Source organism: Erinaceus europaeus, chromosome 8 (genome assembly GCF_950295315.1).
Source record: "Erinaceus europaeus chromosome 8, mEriEur2.1, whole genome shotgun sequence".
NCBI lineage: Eukaryota > Metazoa > Chordata > Mammalia > Eulipotyphla > Erinaceidae > Erinaceus > Erinaceus europaeus.
The window spans coordinates 103610226-103631481 of NC_080169.1; the positions used below are offsets into that span (position 1 = coordinate 103610226).

Consider the following 21256-nt stretch of genomic DNA (forward strand, 5'->3'; position numbering starts at 1 on the left):
TCTTTATCTCAGCATCAAACACCCTTTTGTAGTCCTTTGTCCCAACTCAATCCATCACCATTTTCCTTTTCTCTTTGCAATAATATTCTTTATTCCAACCTTGTGGAAGTAGGGGGGGTGTGCATTAAGATTGGTCTCACTGCACCTGCCTGAAAATGAATGAAGGTGAAAGGATCAGGAGTGGAGGGGAGGGAAGAGACATGTATTGTGACTCTTAGCAACCTCACTGCTTTTCGTGCACACTCTCAGTAAACTTCTCAGCCTGGGGAGGCACCTCAACCTCAGATTCACAGGTTTGGGAGCTGAGATCCAGGGACATAAAGTGACCCACTGTGGGTGACCTCACTAATCACCACCCTTGCTAAGGTTTGTGCTGCTCACTCTTACGAATTCATAGACTAGTTTTCATCAAACGAGACACATAAACCAGTCTGTGATATTCAAATCAAGACCGCAACTCCACAACAAGCCAGCACTTCACAGAGACGGCTATAATAAAGCCATCATTTCACAGTGCTGGCTACAGTAAAAGACAGGTGTTGGCAAGTGTTGGCAAGGCTGTGGAGAGATTAGAACCTGCACATATTATTAGTGCAGGTAGAAGTGATGAAGTCGCAATGCTGGCTGGTGACTCAAGTGATTGAACACACGCATTATCAGGCTCAGGGTCTAGAGTTCAAGCCCCTGTCCCACACCTGCAGAAGGGAAGCTTTGCAGTGGTGACACAATACTTCCAGAGTCTCTTCTTTTCTTTATCTTTAATTTTTAAATATTTTTACTTTATTTATTATTGTATAGAAACAGAAAGAAATTGAGAGAGTAAAGTGAGGTAGAGAGGGAAAGAGACAGAGAAACATCTGCAGCTTCGCTACTCATGCCATTCATGAAGCTTTCCTCCTACAGGTAAGGACCAGAGGTTTGAACCTGGGTCTTTGAGCACTGTAATGTGTGTGCTTAATCAGGTGATGCACCACCACCTGGCCCCTCTTCTCTCTTTCTTTTTCTCTCACTCTATCAAAAAAAAAAAAAAAAAAAAAAAAGACACTGATGGCAAGAATGATTGAGAGAAAGGAAGGGGGGAAGGGAGGAACCCCTTTGGGCAAGCAGTTTGGACATTTCTGGAAAGATATATGAGATGATCCTGGAATTACAATCCTAAGTAGACATATATACAAGAAACACAAGAACCTATATCCACACACACACACAAAAAAAACAAAACATGTGCACAGGTCACATAACAGCATTATTCATAATGGCCCCAATGTCGATCAAGTGAATGAGTGAAATCCCCATGTCCTTGTAGCTGAGGGAGTTGGCTCAATGCTAGAATCTAGGTCTTGCATGTGTGAGGTCCCCAGTTCTATCCCTGTCACTGTGTCTAAACCAAAGGCCTGCTTTGGTTCTCCCCCTCTCTTTCCAATGAGCATAAGTAAGAGGAATATTATTGTGTTTTTTAATTTTGTATGTCCATCTCATGGAATATTAAGCGGCAGTAAAAAGGATAACATACTGGCACTTGCTATAGCTGAGGGAAACCTTGAAAACTCCAGGCTGAGTGGCAGAAGCCAGGCAAAAAGGGGCTAAGGGGTGCATGACTAGTTCCATTTTTAGCAACATATGCAGATGGGAACTAGATTAGTGGTTTCTTAGGGTTGGGGGGTGGGGAAGGTAGTGACTGAGGGGTGTGGAATTTCTTTTCACAGTAAAGAAAATGTTCCCAAATTGATGGTGGCGACAGTTGCCCAACTCTGTAATTATACTAAGAGCTGGCGGATTGTACTATTCAAATGAGTGAATTGTACAGAATGCGAATTACGCTGTTGACGTGGGTGGGGCAGGATAGCACATGCTAAAATTCTCAAACCCTGCTTTCGAAGTGCTTGGAGATTCTTTGCTCTTGCAAGCCCTGGACCCAGGGTCCAGAAAACAGTTTCTGCAGTCCTTTTCTGGACTGTGTTCTAAAGCCTTAGCTACAGACAGTTACCCCATGACCTCCAGTGAAGAGCCCACTGACTCTGCTGACCTGAGAAGGAAGACTTCCGCCCCAGGAAGGAGTTCCCCAAAAAGGAGTGTCTCCATGAGTTCACTGTGATGGTAGTGCAAAAAGCAGGCACTTGGCAAAGCATCAGGTGAGACCAGCAAGGGATCAAGGACTGGAAGTCCCTGCCTGGAGGCAGCACCAGGTCTCCTCAGGGTGCTGGAGCCAGGGACCTCTCCTTTCCAAGAAGCTCCCCCCCACTACACTGCTACCATCTTGCTCTGTCACTACAAGAGCTCCAGAGAAAGAGAGAGCGAGGAGGCAAAGAGGGAAGAGAAGAAAAGAGCATGCAGAGACCAGTTGGAAAAATAAAAAGGGGGCCAATTCCCTCTTATTAAGCCTGTTATTAGGTGGTGAATCAAATTAAACCACAGGGCTTTCCACTCACAGAGCGCTATTTTAAGGCTGATTAGACTATATTAGGATTGGCATACATTGCCACTGACATAATATCGGCTTTTAATTGGATTCAAGGGTGAGGAGACTGCTTTCAGCTAGAGCCTGGCCCCTACAAGGAAAGGCTTGCTATTCTCCTCACAGCACCCACTCACCCCCGCCTCGAATTTCCCCCTGCTGGCCCCCATCCGAGGGCCCATTCAGATTCCAAGCACAGCTGTGCCCCGCCTCCTCCCCCGCCTCCTTTGATAAACTGCCCAGAGGACTGACTCCATAGCAGCCCCCATATAGGTGCACCTGCAGGCCAGTAACTGGGGAATGTTGCCTTCTTAAAGCTGGGGGTGGGGGGTCGGGGAGCTTTGAAGCCACAGGGCAGGGGAGCACAGCATTAGGGAGAAAAGTGGCCTCACCCTGCTGACCCCTGGCAGCTGGGGACACCAAGGCTGTGACAACGATGGTAGCAAGGGCTGAGGTTTCCCATGGGATACTGATGGTGAGGGGAACTGGGGGCTGGGGGATATGCCGGCCTTGACCTTTGCATCCCCTTCCCTCCACTGGCCCAGCTGTGCGACTCTGAAGAAGACAACAGATGTCCCCTGCCAGCTCAAACCTTGACTGAGCTTTCTGGGGGCAGGTAGCCAAGTCTAAACAGAGAAGAAATTCAGCAAGGGTTTCAAAATGTTGGAGGGGGACCCACTTTCGAGAACATTTGCTGATCAGGCAGTGGGTCCCAGACACCTGCAATGGCATGCCAGGGGAGCAGTTTCATTTTATCTTTAGAAAGTTTCAGGGAAGAGGATGTGTGGGGGCAGCTAAAACAATGGTTAAGTCTATGGCTGCTGGAGTCAGACAAATCTGTGGTTACTAACTGGCCAAGGGCTGAACCTCCCAGACCACCGTTCCCTCCACCATGAAGGGAAGACAGTTGTCCTTCCATTCTGGAGTATTCTGGGGATTAACTGAGACAATACAGGTATGTAGTGAGTATAGTCTCTTGTTTAATTTTATATGCAGAGCCACCTCTTTGCATGTGTGGTTTCATCACTCTGGGAAGCTTTCTTTATTTACATAGACAGGAAGGAGGTGGAGGAGGAGAGTGAGAAGGAGATGGAGAGAGATATCAGAGCTCTAGAACCTCTTCTGGCTCCAGGGTGTCCCACATGTAGCACAGGACTCAGTCAAATCTGGGCTACAAGTATAGCAAAGTAAGTTCTCTACATGGTAAACAATTCATTCATTCATTCATTCATTCATTCATTCATTCATTCATTTGACAGAGGATCACAGCATCACTCTGCCATTTGCAATGCCAAGGATCAGAGCAAGTCCTGTGCTTTACCTCTATGCCACCTCCCCAGCTGGGTGAAGCCTTCCTGGCAGTAAAGCCTTCTCCCCTTTCACTCACTATAAAATTTTCAAACATTACGACTAAAAGGCAGCATCGCAGCAACAGACCTCAGCAGTGGAGCACACTGCAAAATAACGCGGGGAAGAGAAATCATCTCGGTACGGAGCCAAGTATATATGAAATATCGCTTCCCAAAATATTGCTCAAACATGGAAGAAAAATCCCAAATTCCTTACGATTTTCCACTAATATATGTGCACATCGCCTATTCCCTCCCGTGCCAAGACCGTTCTTGGCTTAGCTTTTTGCCGTCTTCCATTTCCACACTTGTTTTGAGGGTTCCTGCCAGAGCCATGTGCTTGTTTATTTTTATTACATTGCATGACGTTTCTGCTATAGCAATAAGTTTTGCATTATTAGTTTTTATCAAATAACAGAATGTCTGGTTGGCTGGCAGAGATTTACTGGCTTAGCTTTTATGGCTCCATCTCAGAACACTTTTTCCTGTGATTACTTTATAAGTTTTTTTGTAGATCTGTTCTTAAATCTGTGTTTATGTCTTTATTAACCCACATTTAAGGGAGAATTGTTATGGTGTAAACTTGGCATCAGTGTGATGCCAATTGCTGTAATTGCTTTATTACTTAATCACAGGTGTGGGCACTTGATTCTATGCAATGAATTTAAGTTGAAAAAGTTACTGGGAAATCTAGTATTCAGGGGTCAAGCAGTGACACGTCTGGTTAAACTCAAACACTACAGTGTACAAGGACCTGGATTCAAGCCCTTTGATCCAGGGGGAAGCTTCACAAGTGGTGAGGCAGAGCTGTGGATGTCTCTCTGTCTCTTTCCCTCTCTCTTGCTCTCTCCCTCCCCTCTCAATTTCTCTCTGTCTCTATCCAATAATTAATTAAAAGATTAAATAAAAGAAAAAGAAGATCTATTATTTACACACTGACTCTTTATTTTTCACCTAATCCCTAAGAAACTTTTCACTGCTATCCCTCCCCCTTCCAGATATATTATCACAATTTAGAAAAGATCTGTTTAGTAAGTACAGTGTTTTGGGGGGATACTGGATTTCCAGTAAGTGGGGGGGGGCTTGTTATAAAACAAAGAGAAGTAGCATAGACAAGATCTCATAGCAGCACTGTGCAGCTCCCTCTGCTGCTCTTATTTGACCCTTCAGGTCTATGAATGACTTGGTTTTATGAATGACTTTGTATTTATTTATTTTGCCTCCAAGGTTATCACTGGGGCTCGGTGCCAGCACTACAAGTCCACAGCTCCTGGAGCTATTTTTTCCATTTTATTGGATAGGACAGAGAGAAATTGAGAGAGGAAGGGAAGATAGAGAGGAGGGGAGAAAGATAGACACCTGCAGACCTGCCTTGCCACTTGTGAAGTGACCCCTCTGCAGATGGGGAGCCAGGACTGGGATCCTTGCATGAGTCCTTGTACTTCGTACTACGTGCACTTAACCCAGTATGTCACTGCCCAACTCCCTGGGTTTTATCTTTGAAAATTAGAGAAAATGTCTCTTCCTCCCTTATTAGTCCAGGGGGAGAAACTGAGGCAGCAGACTAGAGAGCACCTATTCCTGGCCCTGCCCTGGGGTGCACCAGCTGCCCCGTTCTCTGCAGGGAAGCAAACTCTCTTAGTTGTGCATCAGCCATGACTGCCGTGCTTCTCGAGGCATCTCCTTCATGCTTTTGCTTTTGTCCTGTGAGATCTGCTTCCCTCATGGAGCCTGAGCCCAGGGTTTTCTTCTCTTCCTTAATCCCAACACATGTCTTCATTGCTCACTGACCCCCAGAGAGTACCACATCAGTAAGAGCGGGGACCTCCTGGAATGTTCCCCCAAGGGAACATCAAAGAAGCAACTGTCCTGGTGGGGTTGGATTCATGGAGTCTGAATCACTGCAGCCAGAACTGCATGCCTGTTAGCTAGGGGCGTGCGTGCGTGTGCGCGTGTGCGTGCGTGTGCGCGTGTGCGTGCGTGTGCACATACATGTATGTGCCTGGGCGTGAATGAGTGTGCGTGAGTGCCACAGACATAAGATCAGGAATGAGACCCAGCCAACAGAGTATAATGTTATGGAGTCATTTCTCACAATCAAGGCCAGAAGCATCTCTATTTAAGCCCCACTGGATTCTGACATCCTCTGGGGGGGGGATACTTTAAATTCACATTTCCACCACACTGCCACAGCAGCTCCCCTCTTCCCACGGGGGAACGGAATGTTCAGATGGAGAGGGTGGCAGGCTAGAGTCTTTAACAGAAATAACTTTTGATCAATGCGTCATCACTGTCACCAGTGGTGTCCGGCACTTCAGTGTGTAAGTTACTGATATGGGGGGGGGTGGTTACATGGCTCTGGAGGTGTGTCTGCTTGTACACCCATGTGCGTGTCCCTGATGCCCCCCTGTTCTGAGGATGGTTCTGATTAATCGGGCAAGGAAGCTCCTGGAGAGGGATTCTTTCCCTTCAAAGGGGAAGATGTTCGGGCTCCTCCCCCTGCTTAGCAACCAGCACGTACAGATGCGGCAAAGGCTGGAAATTAAAGACACAGGCTGATGTTCCACAGAGGCCTCTTGGGATGCAACTTGCTGACAGCCCTGGGAAAATGGGGAGGAATAGCCTGAGCTCCTTTTCAGCACCAGGGTGGCTCTGTGGTGAAGGAGCCCTTGAGTGGCACAAGTGCATGCTTTCCCCTATTGAATTTTTGTTAGTGGGGTGGGGAGGTTAGATCAGAATCTAACCACCCGTTCCTTTGGAGAAATACTCCATTGGCAGGGTCAAATGGCCCCACTTTGAAGCAAAAGACATGGCTGCTCCCTCTCACTGCCTCTCTTTAGAGCTTGGACTGGTGAGTGGAACCTTGCTCCCTGAGACTATGGAACTCAAGCAGGTGACACCTCTGAGGAGGCTTAGGAATTCTTCATGATCGGCAGTGGTGAGTCATAGCTCAGACAGCACATCTTGCAGACTTTTCTGGCTAAAATATGGCTGTCACACCTCCAGCTGCCAGAATGCCCCCATTCTTGTCCTTCATCCATGTTATATCCTATATCCTCCTCCTCCTCCTCCTCCTCCTCCTCCTCCTCTTCCATTTGCTCCTTCTCCAATGACCTATCAATTCTAGGAGGTCCTGAGAACCTTCTCATAAATTCTCTTGCTGATTAAGAGAACCTAAGTCAGTCTCTGTTGGTAAAAACTGAAACATCCTAACTGATAAATCCCCCCCAGACATCTGATGTCAGATTTCATTAGTTGAAGGGGTGTGCTGCACTGACTAAGAGAAAAAAAAAAAAGCCAGCACCCACCAGCAGTCTCTGTTTCCATATCACATCCAGGCCAATGAGATCATCAGGCAATCAGGCACTTTGATTGACTCAGTTAGAATTTACCTAGTGCTAACCATGTACCTCAGACTATGGTAAGTAGGAGCGATTCAGCCACAAATAAGAGAAAATTCTCTTCTCAAGTAATGTATGCACTGGTGACAAGGAGACTAACCCTCACAAATACACACATGAATGTCTCTTGCATCATGCTTTCACAGGTTCCATGGAGGAGGAGGAGGAGCCCCACCCAGGACAGGTAAACAGATCGCTGGAAGTGGAGAGAAGGGGTATTGCTTTACACTGCCGGCCGGAGTAAGAAAACCTTCTCTGAGAGTGACATTGGGACTTTCAAGGAGACAAGAAGCAACATGCAAATATGTGTGAGGAAAGACCACCTTGAGTGTGGTAATTCCATGGTGGACACATTTTGCAAAGTGTTGGAGAAAGAACAAAGGGAATAGATGTAGCTGGAGGATTCTGAACAAGAGAGAAAAGGTGGAAGGTGAGTCTGAAGACTGGACAGTATGCTTGCTGGCTAAGGATCCCAAGCACAATGGTAAGAACCCTGGAAAGCCACTGGAAGATGCTGAACACCAGAATTAAATGATTCCACTGAGGTTTGAAAACGTCTCTTCTGAGGTCACTATACTAAGAATAGATTTTGGCATAAAAGGAAGGAAAGAGGAACAGAAACCAAAGAGGAAGATATTGCAACTGGCCAGAAAGCAATAGAGACTTAGAATAAAGTGACAGAAATGGTGAAGAAAAAAAAAAAAAGGATGTAGCCTACACTACACATATTTCAAAGAAGGATCCAGAAGGCTATTGTGACCAATTGCATGTAGCACCCGAGAAAGAACGAGGCATAAATAATTGCACATATGTTGTCTGAAGGCAAGAAACTAAATGGACTCTTATTAGGCAGTGAGTTAGAGAAAAGAGGTACAAGGTTAAGATGGCATGGACTTCTACCAAAGGGGTTTGAAAAGTAATAAGTGGGGTAGAGAGAGAAGGAAAAAAAAAAAAGGAGACAGAGGAGGAAGAGATGGTGGAGGAGGAAGAGGAGGAGGGAGAAGGGGAGGAGGAAGAGGAAGAGGGGGAAGAGGAGGTAGAGTAAAGAGAAAAGTATTGGGGCCAGCAGTAGCACACTGGTTGAGCACACATGTTACAAAGCAAAAGGACCTTGGTTCTGGTCCCCACCTGCAGGGAGAAAGCTTCATGAGCAGTGGAGCAGGCTTGCAGGTGTGTGTCTCTCTCTTTCCCTTTCTATCGCCCCTTCTCTTCTCTATTTCTGTCTCGGTTCAATAAGTAATAAATAAATATTTAAATTTAAAAAATTATCTTTATTTACTGGATAGAGACAGAAATTGAGCCAGAAATTGAGAGGGAAGTGGGTGAGAAAGAGTGAGAGCAAAGCTTTCCCCCGCTGCCAGTGGAGACTAGGTGCTAAACTTGGGTCCTTGCACATTGTAACATGTGCGCTCCACCAGGAACACTGCCATCTGGCCCCTATAAGTAATTTTTTAAATGAAAGGATTTAAAGAAGGGAGAGAATTGTTTTTCTCTTTTTCTTTGACTCCAGGGTTATCGCTGGGGCTCGGTGCCTGCACTACGAATCCATTGCTACTGTAGGCAGCTATTTTTTTCCCTTTTGTTGCCCTTGTTTATCATTATTGTTGTTGTTATTGCTGTCATTGTTGTTGAATAGGACAAAGGGATATCAAGAGAAGAGGGGAAGACAGAGACGGGGAGAGAAAGATAGACACCTGCAGACCTGCTTCACCACTTGTGAAGCAACGCCCCTGCAGGTGAGGAGCCGGGGCCTCAAACTGGGATCCTTGTGCAGGTCCTTGTGCTTTACGCCATGTGCGCTTAACCTGCTGCATTACCACCTGACCCCCAGAAGGGATAGAATTTCCATTCAACAACTAAGTTTACATCTCAATGAAGTAGAAAAAGTAGACCAAATTAAGCCAAAAGTTAGCAGACTGAAGGAAATAATAAAGATTAGATCAGAAATAAACAAAGTAGAGAGCAGAAAATAGTCAATGGAACTGAGCTGGCTTTTAAAAAGATCAGCAAAATTGACAGCCATTTAGCTAGACTAAGAAGGAGACATTCTAACTGATAATAGAAGGACTGTAAAAAAGAAGCTACTATAAACAATTTTAGGGCAAAAAATAGCCTAGAATAAATGGATAAATTCCTAGGAATACAGATCCAACCATGACTGGATTTTGAACAGAAAATATGAACAGATCTATAACTAGTGAGGAAATTGAATCTGTAATCAAAAGTATTCCAACAAAGAGAAGCCCAGGACCAGATGGTCTCACTGGAAAATTCTATCAAACATTTAAAGAAAAATTAATGCCAATCGTTCTCAAATTCTTCCAGAAAAAAAAAAGAAAAAGGAACACTTCCAAACACATTTTCGGAGGCAAGCACTACTCTGATAGCAAAGGTAGGCAAAGACATTACAAGGAAAGAAAACCATGGGCAATATTTCTCTATGAATAAACATGGAACCCCCCCCCCCCCCAACAAAATACTGCTACACAGCTGAGGCTCTATGGTCTGAGCTTCAGTCCCCTGCACCACCATAAACCAGAGCTGAGTGATTCTCTGGAGAGAGAGAGAGAGAGAGAGAGAGAGAGAGAGAGATTTTAAAATAATAACAAAGAAAATTCAGTAAATTAAAAAGATAAGGCACACTGTTGGTCTGCAAAATAGCTCTCCTGAATAGGGCATCTACTTTATAATGCTCATGACCTCAGTGTGAGCCTTGCTTCAGTTGCAGTTGAAGATACAGTGCTGTGGTGTCTGCCTCTTTCACTCTGTTTCTGTCTTTCCTTCTGTCTGAACAAGTTGACTAAGAGTGGTGAGACCCCCCCCCCTGTGATTATACACACCCCACACAAAAATCAGACACTATGACTGTGGGATTTATGCCTTAGATGCAGGATAATTCAGCACACACATATGTACACACACAATCAATGTGAAGCATCACTAACAGCTCAAAGACTAAAAGCATGTGGTCTACTTAATAGGTGCAAATAAAACCTTAGAATTTAGCACCCTGCCATGATAAAAACAATGCCATTCAACAGACTAGGAATATAAGAGGTCATCTGAGGACAGCTCATAGTGAACACCACACTCGTCAGTGAAAAACTGAAAGCACTTCTGCGGAGAGCAGGCACAGCGTCAGGACAGCCACTCTGGCCATTATGTTTGACGTTGTACTGCTGTACTGCAGGTCCTGGCTAGTGCCATGGGGTAAGAAAGAGAAATGGCATCCAAGCTGGACATGAAGAAGTTTGCAGATTGCGTCATCTTCTATAGGGAAAGGCCTTTATGATTTGCAAAACTGTTAAGGTGAGGTGTGTCAATTTCTGAAGTGGGAAGACAAAAGACAGAACTGAAACATAAGCACAAACAGCACTGAGAACTGATGTAGGGCTTAAAGAGAAGGGGAGAAGGAAAGGTTTAGAGAAAGGAGAACAAAACAAGACATCCCTTTTGAAAGTTCACTGACAGTATCAAGATGTTCAGTCCCTAAATGAACTTCTTTGGGAAGTTACCATGTATTATCAATACAGGGTGAAGGTAATTTCTTTGATCTTTATTTATTTATTGAATAGAGACAGCCAGAAATTGAGAGGCAAGGGGAAGATAGAGAAAGAGAAAAAAAGAGAAATACCTACAGCACTACTTCACCACTTGCAAAGCTTTCCTCCTGCACGTGGGACCAGGGACTTGAACCCAGTCGTTGTAATGTGTGTGTACAACAGGGTGCACCACCACCTGGCCCCAGGTGAAGATATTTTAATACAGGTTTCCCTAGAAGCTCAACAGAGAGGTGAGAAACTAAGGTTCTGTTGTTCCCACCGCACTTCCCTGAGGGCCTGTTTTCCTACCCTATTGCTCAAGTGTGAATGTATGAGGTTCAGACGTGATTATTTGCATAGATGGTGGAGAAAGGTTTATAGAAATTTAATCTGACATTAATAATGCCACCTAAGCTTAATGATACCAATTATATCTGTGGTAAACATTGCCAAGCAGCTTGCAAATCGAGATATTAAAGAGGAACTCCTTGAGTTGGGTCAACGGTGTTTTCACAAAACCATGGGAGAAGGGTTCAAGCCTTAAAGATACCCTATTCTCATCCTTGCTCTAAGCCAGGACATCCTTGCAAGAGAATAGCCCCATTCTTTTCTGTCTCACCATAGCAGGTGTTATGGTCATTACCCAAGAACAGATCTAAGTCCCCTGACCTTGGCCCTCATAACATAAGGGAGTCCTTGGTGAGGGTCTTACAAATGGAATCACCCAGAACCATGAATGAGGCTGGGAAATTATTTTAACCCTGAAGATACTGGCTCCATATGCTACATGAGTTCTGAGAAGCTCAGAGATAACAAAAGAGGATTTCTTTTTAATATTTATTTATTTATTATTGGATAAAGACAGAGAGAAATCAAGAAGAGGGAGGTAGGAATGGAAAGAGAGAAACACTTTTAACTTCACAGATCTTAAAGATTTCCCAGGAGTCAGGTGGTAGCACAGCAGGGTAAGCACAGGTGGTGCAAGGACTGGCATAAGGATCCCGGTTCAAGCCCCCAGCTCCCCACCTGCAGGGGAGTCACTTCACAATCGGTGAAGCAGGTCTGCAGGTGTCTATCTTTCTTTCCCCCTCTGTCTTCCCCTCCTTTCTCCATTTCTCTCTGTCCTAACCAACAATGATGACATCAACAACAATAATAACTACAACAATAAGAAAACAAGGGCAACAAAAGGGAATAAATATTTTTAAAAAAGATTTCACCCTGCAGGTGGGGAGCAAAGAGTTGAGCCTGGGTCTTTGTGTATTGTAATGTATCTGCTCTACCAAGCACAACCACCAGGCCTTTATTTCTGTTCTTAATATTTTAGCAAGGGGGATTTTTTTTTTTTTTCAAGGTGTCCGAGATGAGACTTTAATGTGATGGCCACACCGCGGTGAGGCCTGGTCTCAGGTGGTGCTGAACGGAGAGAGGGAGAAACATCAGACTCCGAGGGCAGCAACTCCCATCCCTACATGCACCTCTGCAGATCGGGGCCCCTCAGACCCCCGGGTGTCAAAGGTCCCGGGGGGCACCATGTCCTCAGGGGTGGTCAGAGCCCAGTGCTGGACATCACGGGGGGCAAGGGGGATTTTTAAGGCCAATCAGAGACTTTGTCAAACAAATCAGAGTGTGTGTTTAACTAGAAATGGTGTCTCTGTCTGGGGTTGTCCTAGGAATGATGGCATCCACACTTCTTTCCACAATGTGTTAGAATTAAGTGTGCTCATGAGGCATGGTTTTAGAGAATGGGAATATTGGGCCAGGTGCTGGCTCACCTGGTTGAGTGCACATGTTATGATGTGCAAAGGATCTGGGTTCAAGCCCCGCTACCCACCTGCAGAGTGAAAGCTTTGCAAGTGGTAAAGCAGTGCTGCAGGTGGCTCTCTGTCTCTCTTCATCTCTATCTCTCCCTTCCTTCTTGATTTCTGACCGGCTCTGTCCAATAAATAAAAATAATAAATTAAAAAAAAAATAGAATGGGAAGATTGAGCCACAAGGAAGGATCTTAGCCAGAGCCAGAGCTAGAGCCTGAGAAAACATCAATTTCCAACGTCTCGGATCTTGTCTCTGCTGGTGGGAGATACGGTGTCCGAATGAACAGCCTGGCCACCAGGGCAAAGAGTGATTGCCAGGGGAAAGTCTCTTGACATTTCCTTGTGTCCAGAGACAACTCCATCCCTAAATGGCAGAACTTCACAGCCTTTTAAAATATATCCACCAACAATGAATGTTCTTTACAGAGCACATCAGGTAAATGGAGGAGACAACTAGTGAGCCAGCCCTCCTGGGAAGAAAACACTGAGTGTCTGTGACATATCAGAGTGGCACACTGAGATCAAAGCTCAGCGATTGCTGAGATAGTTCACCTGGTAAGAAGTCCACATTGCCATGAGGGCAACTCAACACACTCAGCATGGGGTGGTAAGGAGTTCTGGTCCTCTACTTCTTCCTCCTCCTCTTCCTCCTTCCTCCCTCTTCCTCTCCCTCTCTCTCTCTCTCTCTCTCTCTCTCTCTCTCTCTCTCTCTCTCTCCTCTCTCTCACTTTCTCTCTCTCTCTTTCTAAAAGTCAGCCCAGTCCAGAGTAGTGAATCCCCACTGACATGCCTCTCTCCGGCTCTATCTGGAAAAGTTGGTCTGGTGACAACAATAGCAAAAAAGAAGTCAAAATTCTGGGCTCTGAATTTTCCCCATCTTCTCTATTTTCTTCACACCCTTCTCACTGTGTAATCCCCCTCCATGGAAGACCTGATTCACCTACTTTTGGAGGTCAGAAATAGAGAACATAGGGAGGAGTCCTCCTGTCAAGTGGAAGTAACTCATGGCTACCATGTTGTATAACATATGGGACACCATTCATATACTCTTTGGAAATGATGCCCCTTTGAGTTATGTAATGGGTTGTCCCTGGTTTCATATCATATTTGGAAGGTTAAAATATCAAGCCACCCAAGTATCGGCTTTTCATTTGGCTGTCACTTTACCCAAGTGGCAAGACAGAAGAGATTATACAGAGCCTTTAACATTTCATGTCAAGCACATAGGTAAGATAGAACATTTGTCAAGAAGAATTAAGGACTTCCCATCTCCCTCTTCATTCAACCCATAGAAAATCAGCCTTACTTGGGGTGACAGCATAATGTTTCTGCAAAGGACTTTCATGCATGAGACTGAGAGGACCCCAAGTTCAATCCCAGACACCACCATAAGCCAGAGCTGAGCAGTGCTCTGAGATATCTCTCTCTTTCTCTCTCTCTCTCTTTCTCCCTCCCTCTTCTTTTGCTGAAGCTCTCTTATTAAGTAAATAAACAATAATAAAACAAAATAAAAAGAAAGCCAGCCAGTCTTCTCTTCACCTCCAACAAGAATCTTCTCAGCAGGACACCCTTGATGGAGATGGACTCTTCGGGGGGAGTTTACTGCAGTGTTTGGAAATTACATTGTGTGTTTTTATTGATCTGTGTGAAGCCCTGGTGGTCTCAGAAGTTGCAGGCAACACTAATAAATAATGGCTGAGCCTGAGTTAAAGTGAAGGATTTTGTGAAGACCAAGTCAGAGAAAGAAATTAGATGAAAATCCACACCGGGAAGCAGGAAGGAGCTGAATTCAGAGCACCCCATTTGGAAGGAAGGACAACTATTTATATCTATATGACTTATGTTATATGTAAATGTATTTACACATTTTGATATGACAGCAAATATGTATCAACAGCGACAATTTGGGATCAAGATTCAAATTCTGGGAGTCAGGCGGTGGCGCAAAGTGCAAGGACCTGGTTCAAGCCCCCGGCTCCCCACCTGCAGGGGAGTTGCTTCCCAGGTGGTGAAGCAAGTCTGCAAGTGTCTATATTTCTCTCCCCCTCTCTGTCTTCCCCTCCTTTCTCCATTTCTCTCTGTACAATCCAACAAAGACAACATCAGTAACAACAGCAATAATAACTACAACAGTAAAATAAATAGCATGGGCAACAAAAGGGAGTAAATAAATATTTTCAAAAAGATTCAACTTCTACCACCACCACTGATTTCTATACTAGATTCCCAACAAAAGTATTTCTATGGCTGCATCTGTGTGGCACCCAACATCTGGTAGTGATCTGAGAAGCTTACTTAATTATCCAGATATTTGAAATATACACATTCTTTTTTTTCCCCAATACCAATTTCATCCAAATGTTTTTCATCTGTAGAGAGTATCTGTGACTCAGTTTCCCAGTAGGAAACCAGGGGAAGCAGTGTGTATGTGTGTGGGGAGTGTGGGGGGGGTGGAGAGTTGTGTTCAAGTTCGGTCGTCTCAAGAAGACATCCTTTATATTAACAGGGATCCTGAAGCAATCTACTCACATGCTTTTGTGAAAAGAGTTTACAGAAAGTTTACTGCCAGTATAAACATATAGCAACAGAGTCTCTAAACTGAGTACCAACCGGTCAGTTAACTTGGAGGAAAAGTGTTGAAGGAAAAAAAAAGAAAGTAAATGAGGAAGGGATGGCATTGGATTGAAATCTCTGGAAGTAAGCGACTGTGTGTCACCTCCAGCTCACCATGGAGTCATCATTACCTCCTCAATGCATGTGCTCATTTACAAATAGTCTTGAACTGCATTGAGATGATTATTTTTTAAACTTTACCCTCAGGCCAGGCAATGGTGTACCTGCTAGAGTGTACACATCACTACATGAATGAGTCCATAGGTTCAAATCCCAGGTCCGCACCTGCAGGGGGCGGGGATCTTCGACAGCAGTGAAGTAGTGCTGCACCTCTCTCCCTCTCTCTCTCTCTCTCCTTCTTCTTCTGTCTCTATCAAAAAATATGGCTAACAGAAGCAGTTGAGTCATCATGAAGGCCGCAAGCCCCAGGGATAACCCTGGTAGAAAAGTAAATAAATGACTATATCTCTATATATGGTCTCTATCGGTGATTTATGATGGATTACAGAATGATAATAGTACTGGGATCTAATTTTCACATCTACCACAAAAGTTCTATATCCACTCTTTCTCCACTCCCAGAGCCAATATAGTTCTCAAAGACTATGAGAGACATTTTCAGGTTTGATATATATATATATATATATATATATATATACAAATTCACTTTTTTTAACCCTCTATATTCCACATGAGTGAGACTATCTAGTAGCTTTCTTTCACCTCTTTACTTATTTCACTGAGCATAGTCACCTCCAGCTTGCATCCACTTTCTCCCAAAGTATAGTGTCATTTTTTTAAACTTATATTTTATTACTAATAGAGACAGAGAAATTGAGAGCAGAGGGGGAGATAGAGAGGAAGAGAGACAGAGAGATACCTGCAGCCCTGCTTCACCACTTGTGAAGCTTTCTCCCTGAAGGTGGAGACCAGGGGTTTGAACCCCTGTCCTTGCACATTGTAATATGAATGCTTAACCAGGTGAACCACTGCCTGGCCCCATCTTTTTAAGTGGCAGAGTACCATTCCTTTGCATATACCTCCCCTAACTTCTGTATCTAGTTGCTGGTAACCACTCCTTGGCTATGGGAATCACACACCTGTGAACATAGATAGGGGTGCATTTTCAAAGTGTGTCCCTTTGAAATACTGCTTTCACAGACTTTGGCTGTGCACCTGGAACTCTTTCAATGGGAGCTCTGGTAGGCATTAGAAATGAAGAGGTGAGGATAAGACTTGTCCTTTTTTTCTCTCTCTCTTCCCTTTAACATGAGTCCTATTAGCTGTGGCAGCCTCTGAGAAGTGAAAGGAGCTCTAAGAACCAGTACAAGGATTCTAGATTCTAATTGATAAGGAGGGTGGGGTTCTTCCAAGGCATTGGGCAGGTGACGAGCACCCATAAGCTAATATGAGAGGGAAACATTCCCCCCTACACACACACACACACACACACACACACACACACACACACACACACACACCAGCAGAGAAGATTGTAGGCTCCATGCATAGCATGTGGTTTCAGCACTGAGACACTAGAAACCACCAAGGGTCTGGAATCATAAAGAGAAAACCACAGCAGAACCTTAAAGGTTGTGTCTATTACCATTTATGTGTCAGCAAGCCAAGTGGCTCAGAGAAAACATTGTGGTTGTCCTAGTCTGTCTTCTTGTCTCTGAAAAGATAACATCAGGGCCGGAAGTCACCTGAGAGTTTGACACTAGTTAGGGAAGCAACTGAAAGAAAAAAAAATACATGGAAATATCTTTTAAAATTATCTTTATTTACTTATTGGATACAGTCAGACAGAAATTGAGAGGGAAAAGGTGATAGAGATGGAGAAAGAGAAAAGAGAGAGAGATACCTGCAACATAGCTTCACCACTGGTAAAGCTTTCTCCCTGCAGGAGGGGGACTAGGGGCTTGAACCTGGATCCTCGTATATTGTAACATGTGTGGGAAATGCCTTTTGTAAAGGATAATATAGCTGAGATGTCATCTTCCACCTCCTCATTACTTCTGATCTCTTATACTCGGGCATAGAGACTTTCATCTCAGTGTTATGTGAACACAAGCAGGCTAGAAGTGGACCTCTACCTGTATTTGGCATATGTGCATGTAGGGCTCTGTGTCTGGGTACTCACATCTCTATCTCATTGATGATATCCACAGAGTAAAGGTGGAAGGATGGAGCTGAGAGACTGGCTGGAGCTCAGTGACATTACTTACAGGGAGGGGGCTGGAGAGGGGTGCCAGGTTTGCAACCCCCTGGGAGTGGTGACCTGATCAAGATGTATAATTATCCACCGTATCCAAATGAAAGCATCATTTGAGAAACAGTAATGGACCGCGGTGTGGCTTCAATTGCCAGATAGCTCTCGATTGCTATTGAGTTCTCATTTGCCACAGGGTTCAGCTGTTGAAGGGTAATTATAATGTTTAACAAATATATTCCCTCTGGGGAGCTAGTGTTAAAGACACACCAGCCCCTTTCTCATTCATCCCTTCAACACAGGCAGCCCTCAGGTCCTGTGCTCGATCTCCTGCCAACACGGGCACTTTCTCCTCCTTAGCACACCTCTCTGGAAATCAGCTACTTAGAAGCCCATGGTCTCTGAGGGCAGGACAGAAGTCAAGGTCAAGATCTCAGGGTGGGTCTGTCCCTCATCTCTCAATAACTGGGAGAGCTCTGGCTGCCCCCTAGGCCTTCCCAATGAACTCCAAGTGGGCTAAGGAGATTCTATTCTGTCAATTATTCACTCCCCACCAGGTTCCCAGTTCCATCTCCTCCCACATGACCGAGATAGACATCTGAAAATCAGAGCCAAGGCAGGGCTCTGGCCATTCCCCAGGACCATGAGGATAGAGAAAAACTAGGCACTGATTTCTTCTTTCTTTGGAAGGTCTCTTGGATACTCCCTGTGGGCTTAGTGTTAGAGCCAAAATAATGTATCTAACAGTCAAAAATAAGTGAGTCATCTGAGCAAATTTGGAAGAGGAAGTCATTCTAGAGGATGACATAGAAGTATGCTGGGGTTGGGGGGTGAGGGGGAATAGTGTGTGCTGCCCTCCAAGTTTGAATAATTTTAGCATGCAGGATCCTGGACATCTGTCCACCCATGCCCAGCCCCTGCCTCCCTGAGTCAGTTTGCTGAGTGCATGAAGGCGGGGTGACACCTGCCAGTCACCTTGGATCCTTGGTAACTGCCCTGTTCTTAATCCAGCACACATGGTCATTCAATGTTTGCAGAAGGAAGTAACCATTAAAAAAGAGATGAGTGGGATGTATTTCTCCCAGTTGCTTGATGACCTGGTCCAGGATACTTACCTTAGTATGGGGGTCCATGAAGCCATCCCCAAGATTTCAGCTATAATGGGCCATAGCTACATTCTATATATAAATTTATAAGATACCTCATAAGGAAAATAGAGAAGAACTAGGAGCAGGGTGTGGGGAGCAAAAGAGAGGAGAGATAGAGAGAAGGGCCTTGAGTAGGCATAAGGTAGGAATGGCAAGATGGGGTGGCATCGCTATGTCACCCAGTGACAAAAGCCAGTGTCTCCAAGGGCCCCTGGTAACAGCACTCTCACTGGGAAACCCTCTTGTGCAACCATGAGAGGTGCCTCCCAAGCTCATAAAAGATGATGGATGGATTGATTTGTTTATTGGGCCTTTTTATTTATTTTGCCCTGAGTGATGGATGAATTCAACAAGGGGGGAAGGAGAGAGGGAACAATTGGGTTTAGAGAATGGCCTGTCAGCTGCACAGTGGCTGAACCAACATCCAGTTATGAGCTCAGGAAATAACATTTCTCTCCAGCCTTCACTTACCCCTTCTTCACTGGGAGAATTTTTTTCTCTCCAACTCAGACTAATAAAAAAACAGTAACAGAAGAATGTGGGGAGTGGGACAGAAGGAGACAGTTGCAAGTCATAGGGATAGAGGAAGACAGGGATTTGTTTAAAGGGCTCATTTTGTACCCTTCACCCCCCAAATACTTTGATTAAAGCACAGGACCAGAATCAAAGCCACTGAGAGGAAACATTAAAAAAAGATGTCTGAGAACAATTTCATTTGCTGGAATTTTCCCTCCTGTATTCTATTATGGAGAGGGGGAGGGTGTAAAAAAGAAATCTTCTGTTTGGCCCTCCTTTGATCTTTCAAAGTAAAGAGGAACATTAGGAAAGGAAAAAGAAGAGAACTCAACACTCATCTTGTTCCCAGTCTCTTTATTCATGTGCATTAGTAACAACTGAATCTGAACTGAAGTATGACAGCTACAGAGCCCAGGACCCCCGCAAATAAAATCCAGAGGCATGTAAGAAAAGGAGATTCAAAGGGGCACTGGTCACCAAGGACCCTCTAGGAATCACTGGTCCACTTTTCTCTGGTCCCCAGCCACATAGGTCTGAGGCAATACAGTGTCTTGACATCATGATGAAAAGGACAGGACAAGTGAGAAGAAAGTCTTCAATTAATAGTTCCCTCTGAGATGGGTTTCCTGGAGAATTGCCTAGAGAAAGGGGTGCCATTTATAAGGGAGGGCTGTCACCTCAGCTTCAACAAGATGACTAAAAGTCGACATGAACCAACAGAGCGAGACACTCAACTCATTTCTAACTGGGGTGACCATGTGACTGTCCCTTGTTCTCCAAAAAGGATTCTTCCCTTTTGACACCAGTCTTATGCATCTCTGAAGCTTCTAAAGGAAATAGGGATACTGTAGTGGAACCCAGACTAAAAGAATAATGCGGTATACTGAGAAGTACAGTCAAATGGAAGCATGTGGGGCTAGGTTGTGGTGCACCTGCTTGAGTGCACATATCACAATGTGCAAGGACCTGGGTTCGAGCCCCTGGTCCCCATTAGCAAGGGGGAAAGCTTTGCAAGTGGTGAAGCAATGTTGCAGGTGCCTGTTTTTCTCTCTTTCAATCCCCTCCTTCCCTCTTGATTTCTGGCTGTCTCTATCTGGTAAATAAATAAATATAATATTTTTTGAAAAGAAAGAAAAGCAGTAAGCTACAATTTGCATGCTAATTCTGACTGATTGATAATGACTGTGTGGAGTGATATGTTAAGGATGATCTTGAATACTAACTATTTGGCTATTAAAAAAAAAAGAAAAGCAGAAATCATGTCACTTAAAATATGGGTACACCCAGTGTGAACATTGAATATAACACTAAGTGAAATAAATAAGTCAGAAACAAGAAAAGTACAAACATTGTATAGTTTCATTCCTATGTGGGAGATCAAGAAACAAAACAAGCAAATAAACCAAAAACAAACTGTGAAGTCTGTAAGAATTAGATAGATTGGGAGGCCGGTGGTAGCACAGTGGGTTAAGCGCACATGGCACAAAGTGCAAGGACCTGTGTAAGGATCCCAGTTTGAGCCCGCCTCCCCACCTGCAGGGGAGTGGCTTCACAGGCGATGAAGCAGGTCTACAGGTGTCTTTCTTTCCCCTTCTCTGTCTACCCCTCCTCTCTCCATTTCTTTCTGTCCTATCCAACAATGATGACATCAATAACAACAACAATAATAATAACTACAACAATAAAACAACAAGGGCAACAAAAGGGCAAAAACAACAACAACAAAGAATTAGATAAATCGCCATAGGGAATGGCCGGTATACTGGTAACATGCATGTTTTGCTGTATGTCCTTTTTTTTTGTCACCAGAGTTACTATGCATATATGCATGACTCCACTGCTCCCAGTATATTCTTAAAAAAAAAAAAAGACAGAAGCAGGGAGAGAGAGAGCAAGAGAGGAAGAAGAAAAAGAGAAGTGAGAGACAGAGGGAGGGTGGGGGAGAGAGAGAGAGAGTTACTTAACACACCAATGCTTCACAACTCATGAAACTTCCCCTGTGCAGGTGCTCTCATGTGGTGGATGAAGGCTGAAAACTGGGTCTTTGTGCATAGTAGAGCAGCAATCTCGGCCCTATCTCCACCTTCTCATTACTGCGGATCATGTTGTTAGTGATATGAATGCACAAATATTCACTGGAATTCATGCTTTCAATTTTTGTGGGGTATGTACCCAAGTATGAAATTTCTGGGTCACATCTTAATCC

General features: G+C 44.5%; 1 protein-coding gene and 1 non-coding gene across 3 annotated transcripts in view; both read right to left on the reverse strand.

Annotated features, from left to right (window-relative positions):
• Positions 1–21256, reverse strand: part of LOC103118968 (plexin-A4) — a 519644-nt gene that overhangs the window by 225522 nt on the left and 272866 nt on the right. The window contains exon 4 of one of the 2 annotated variants that reach the window (XM_060196591.1): positions 19324–19688. The exons of the other annotated variant lie outside the window; for it this stretch is intronic. Coding sequence (XP_060052574.1) covers positions 19650–19688 — 39 coding nt within the window. The 3' untranslated portion in view covers positions 19324–19649. Of the gene's footprint in view, positions 1–19323; positions 19689–21256 lie in introns of those variants that run through there. 2 annotated transcript variants of the gene reach the window in all.
• On the reverse strand, positions 12238–12328 carry LOC132540095 (small nucleolar RNA SNORD88). Its single transcript, XR_009551359.1, has one exon. It is a non-coding gene; the product is annotated as a small nucleolar RNA SNORD88 (small nucleolar RNA).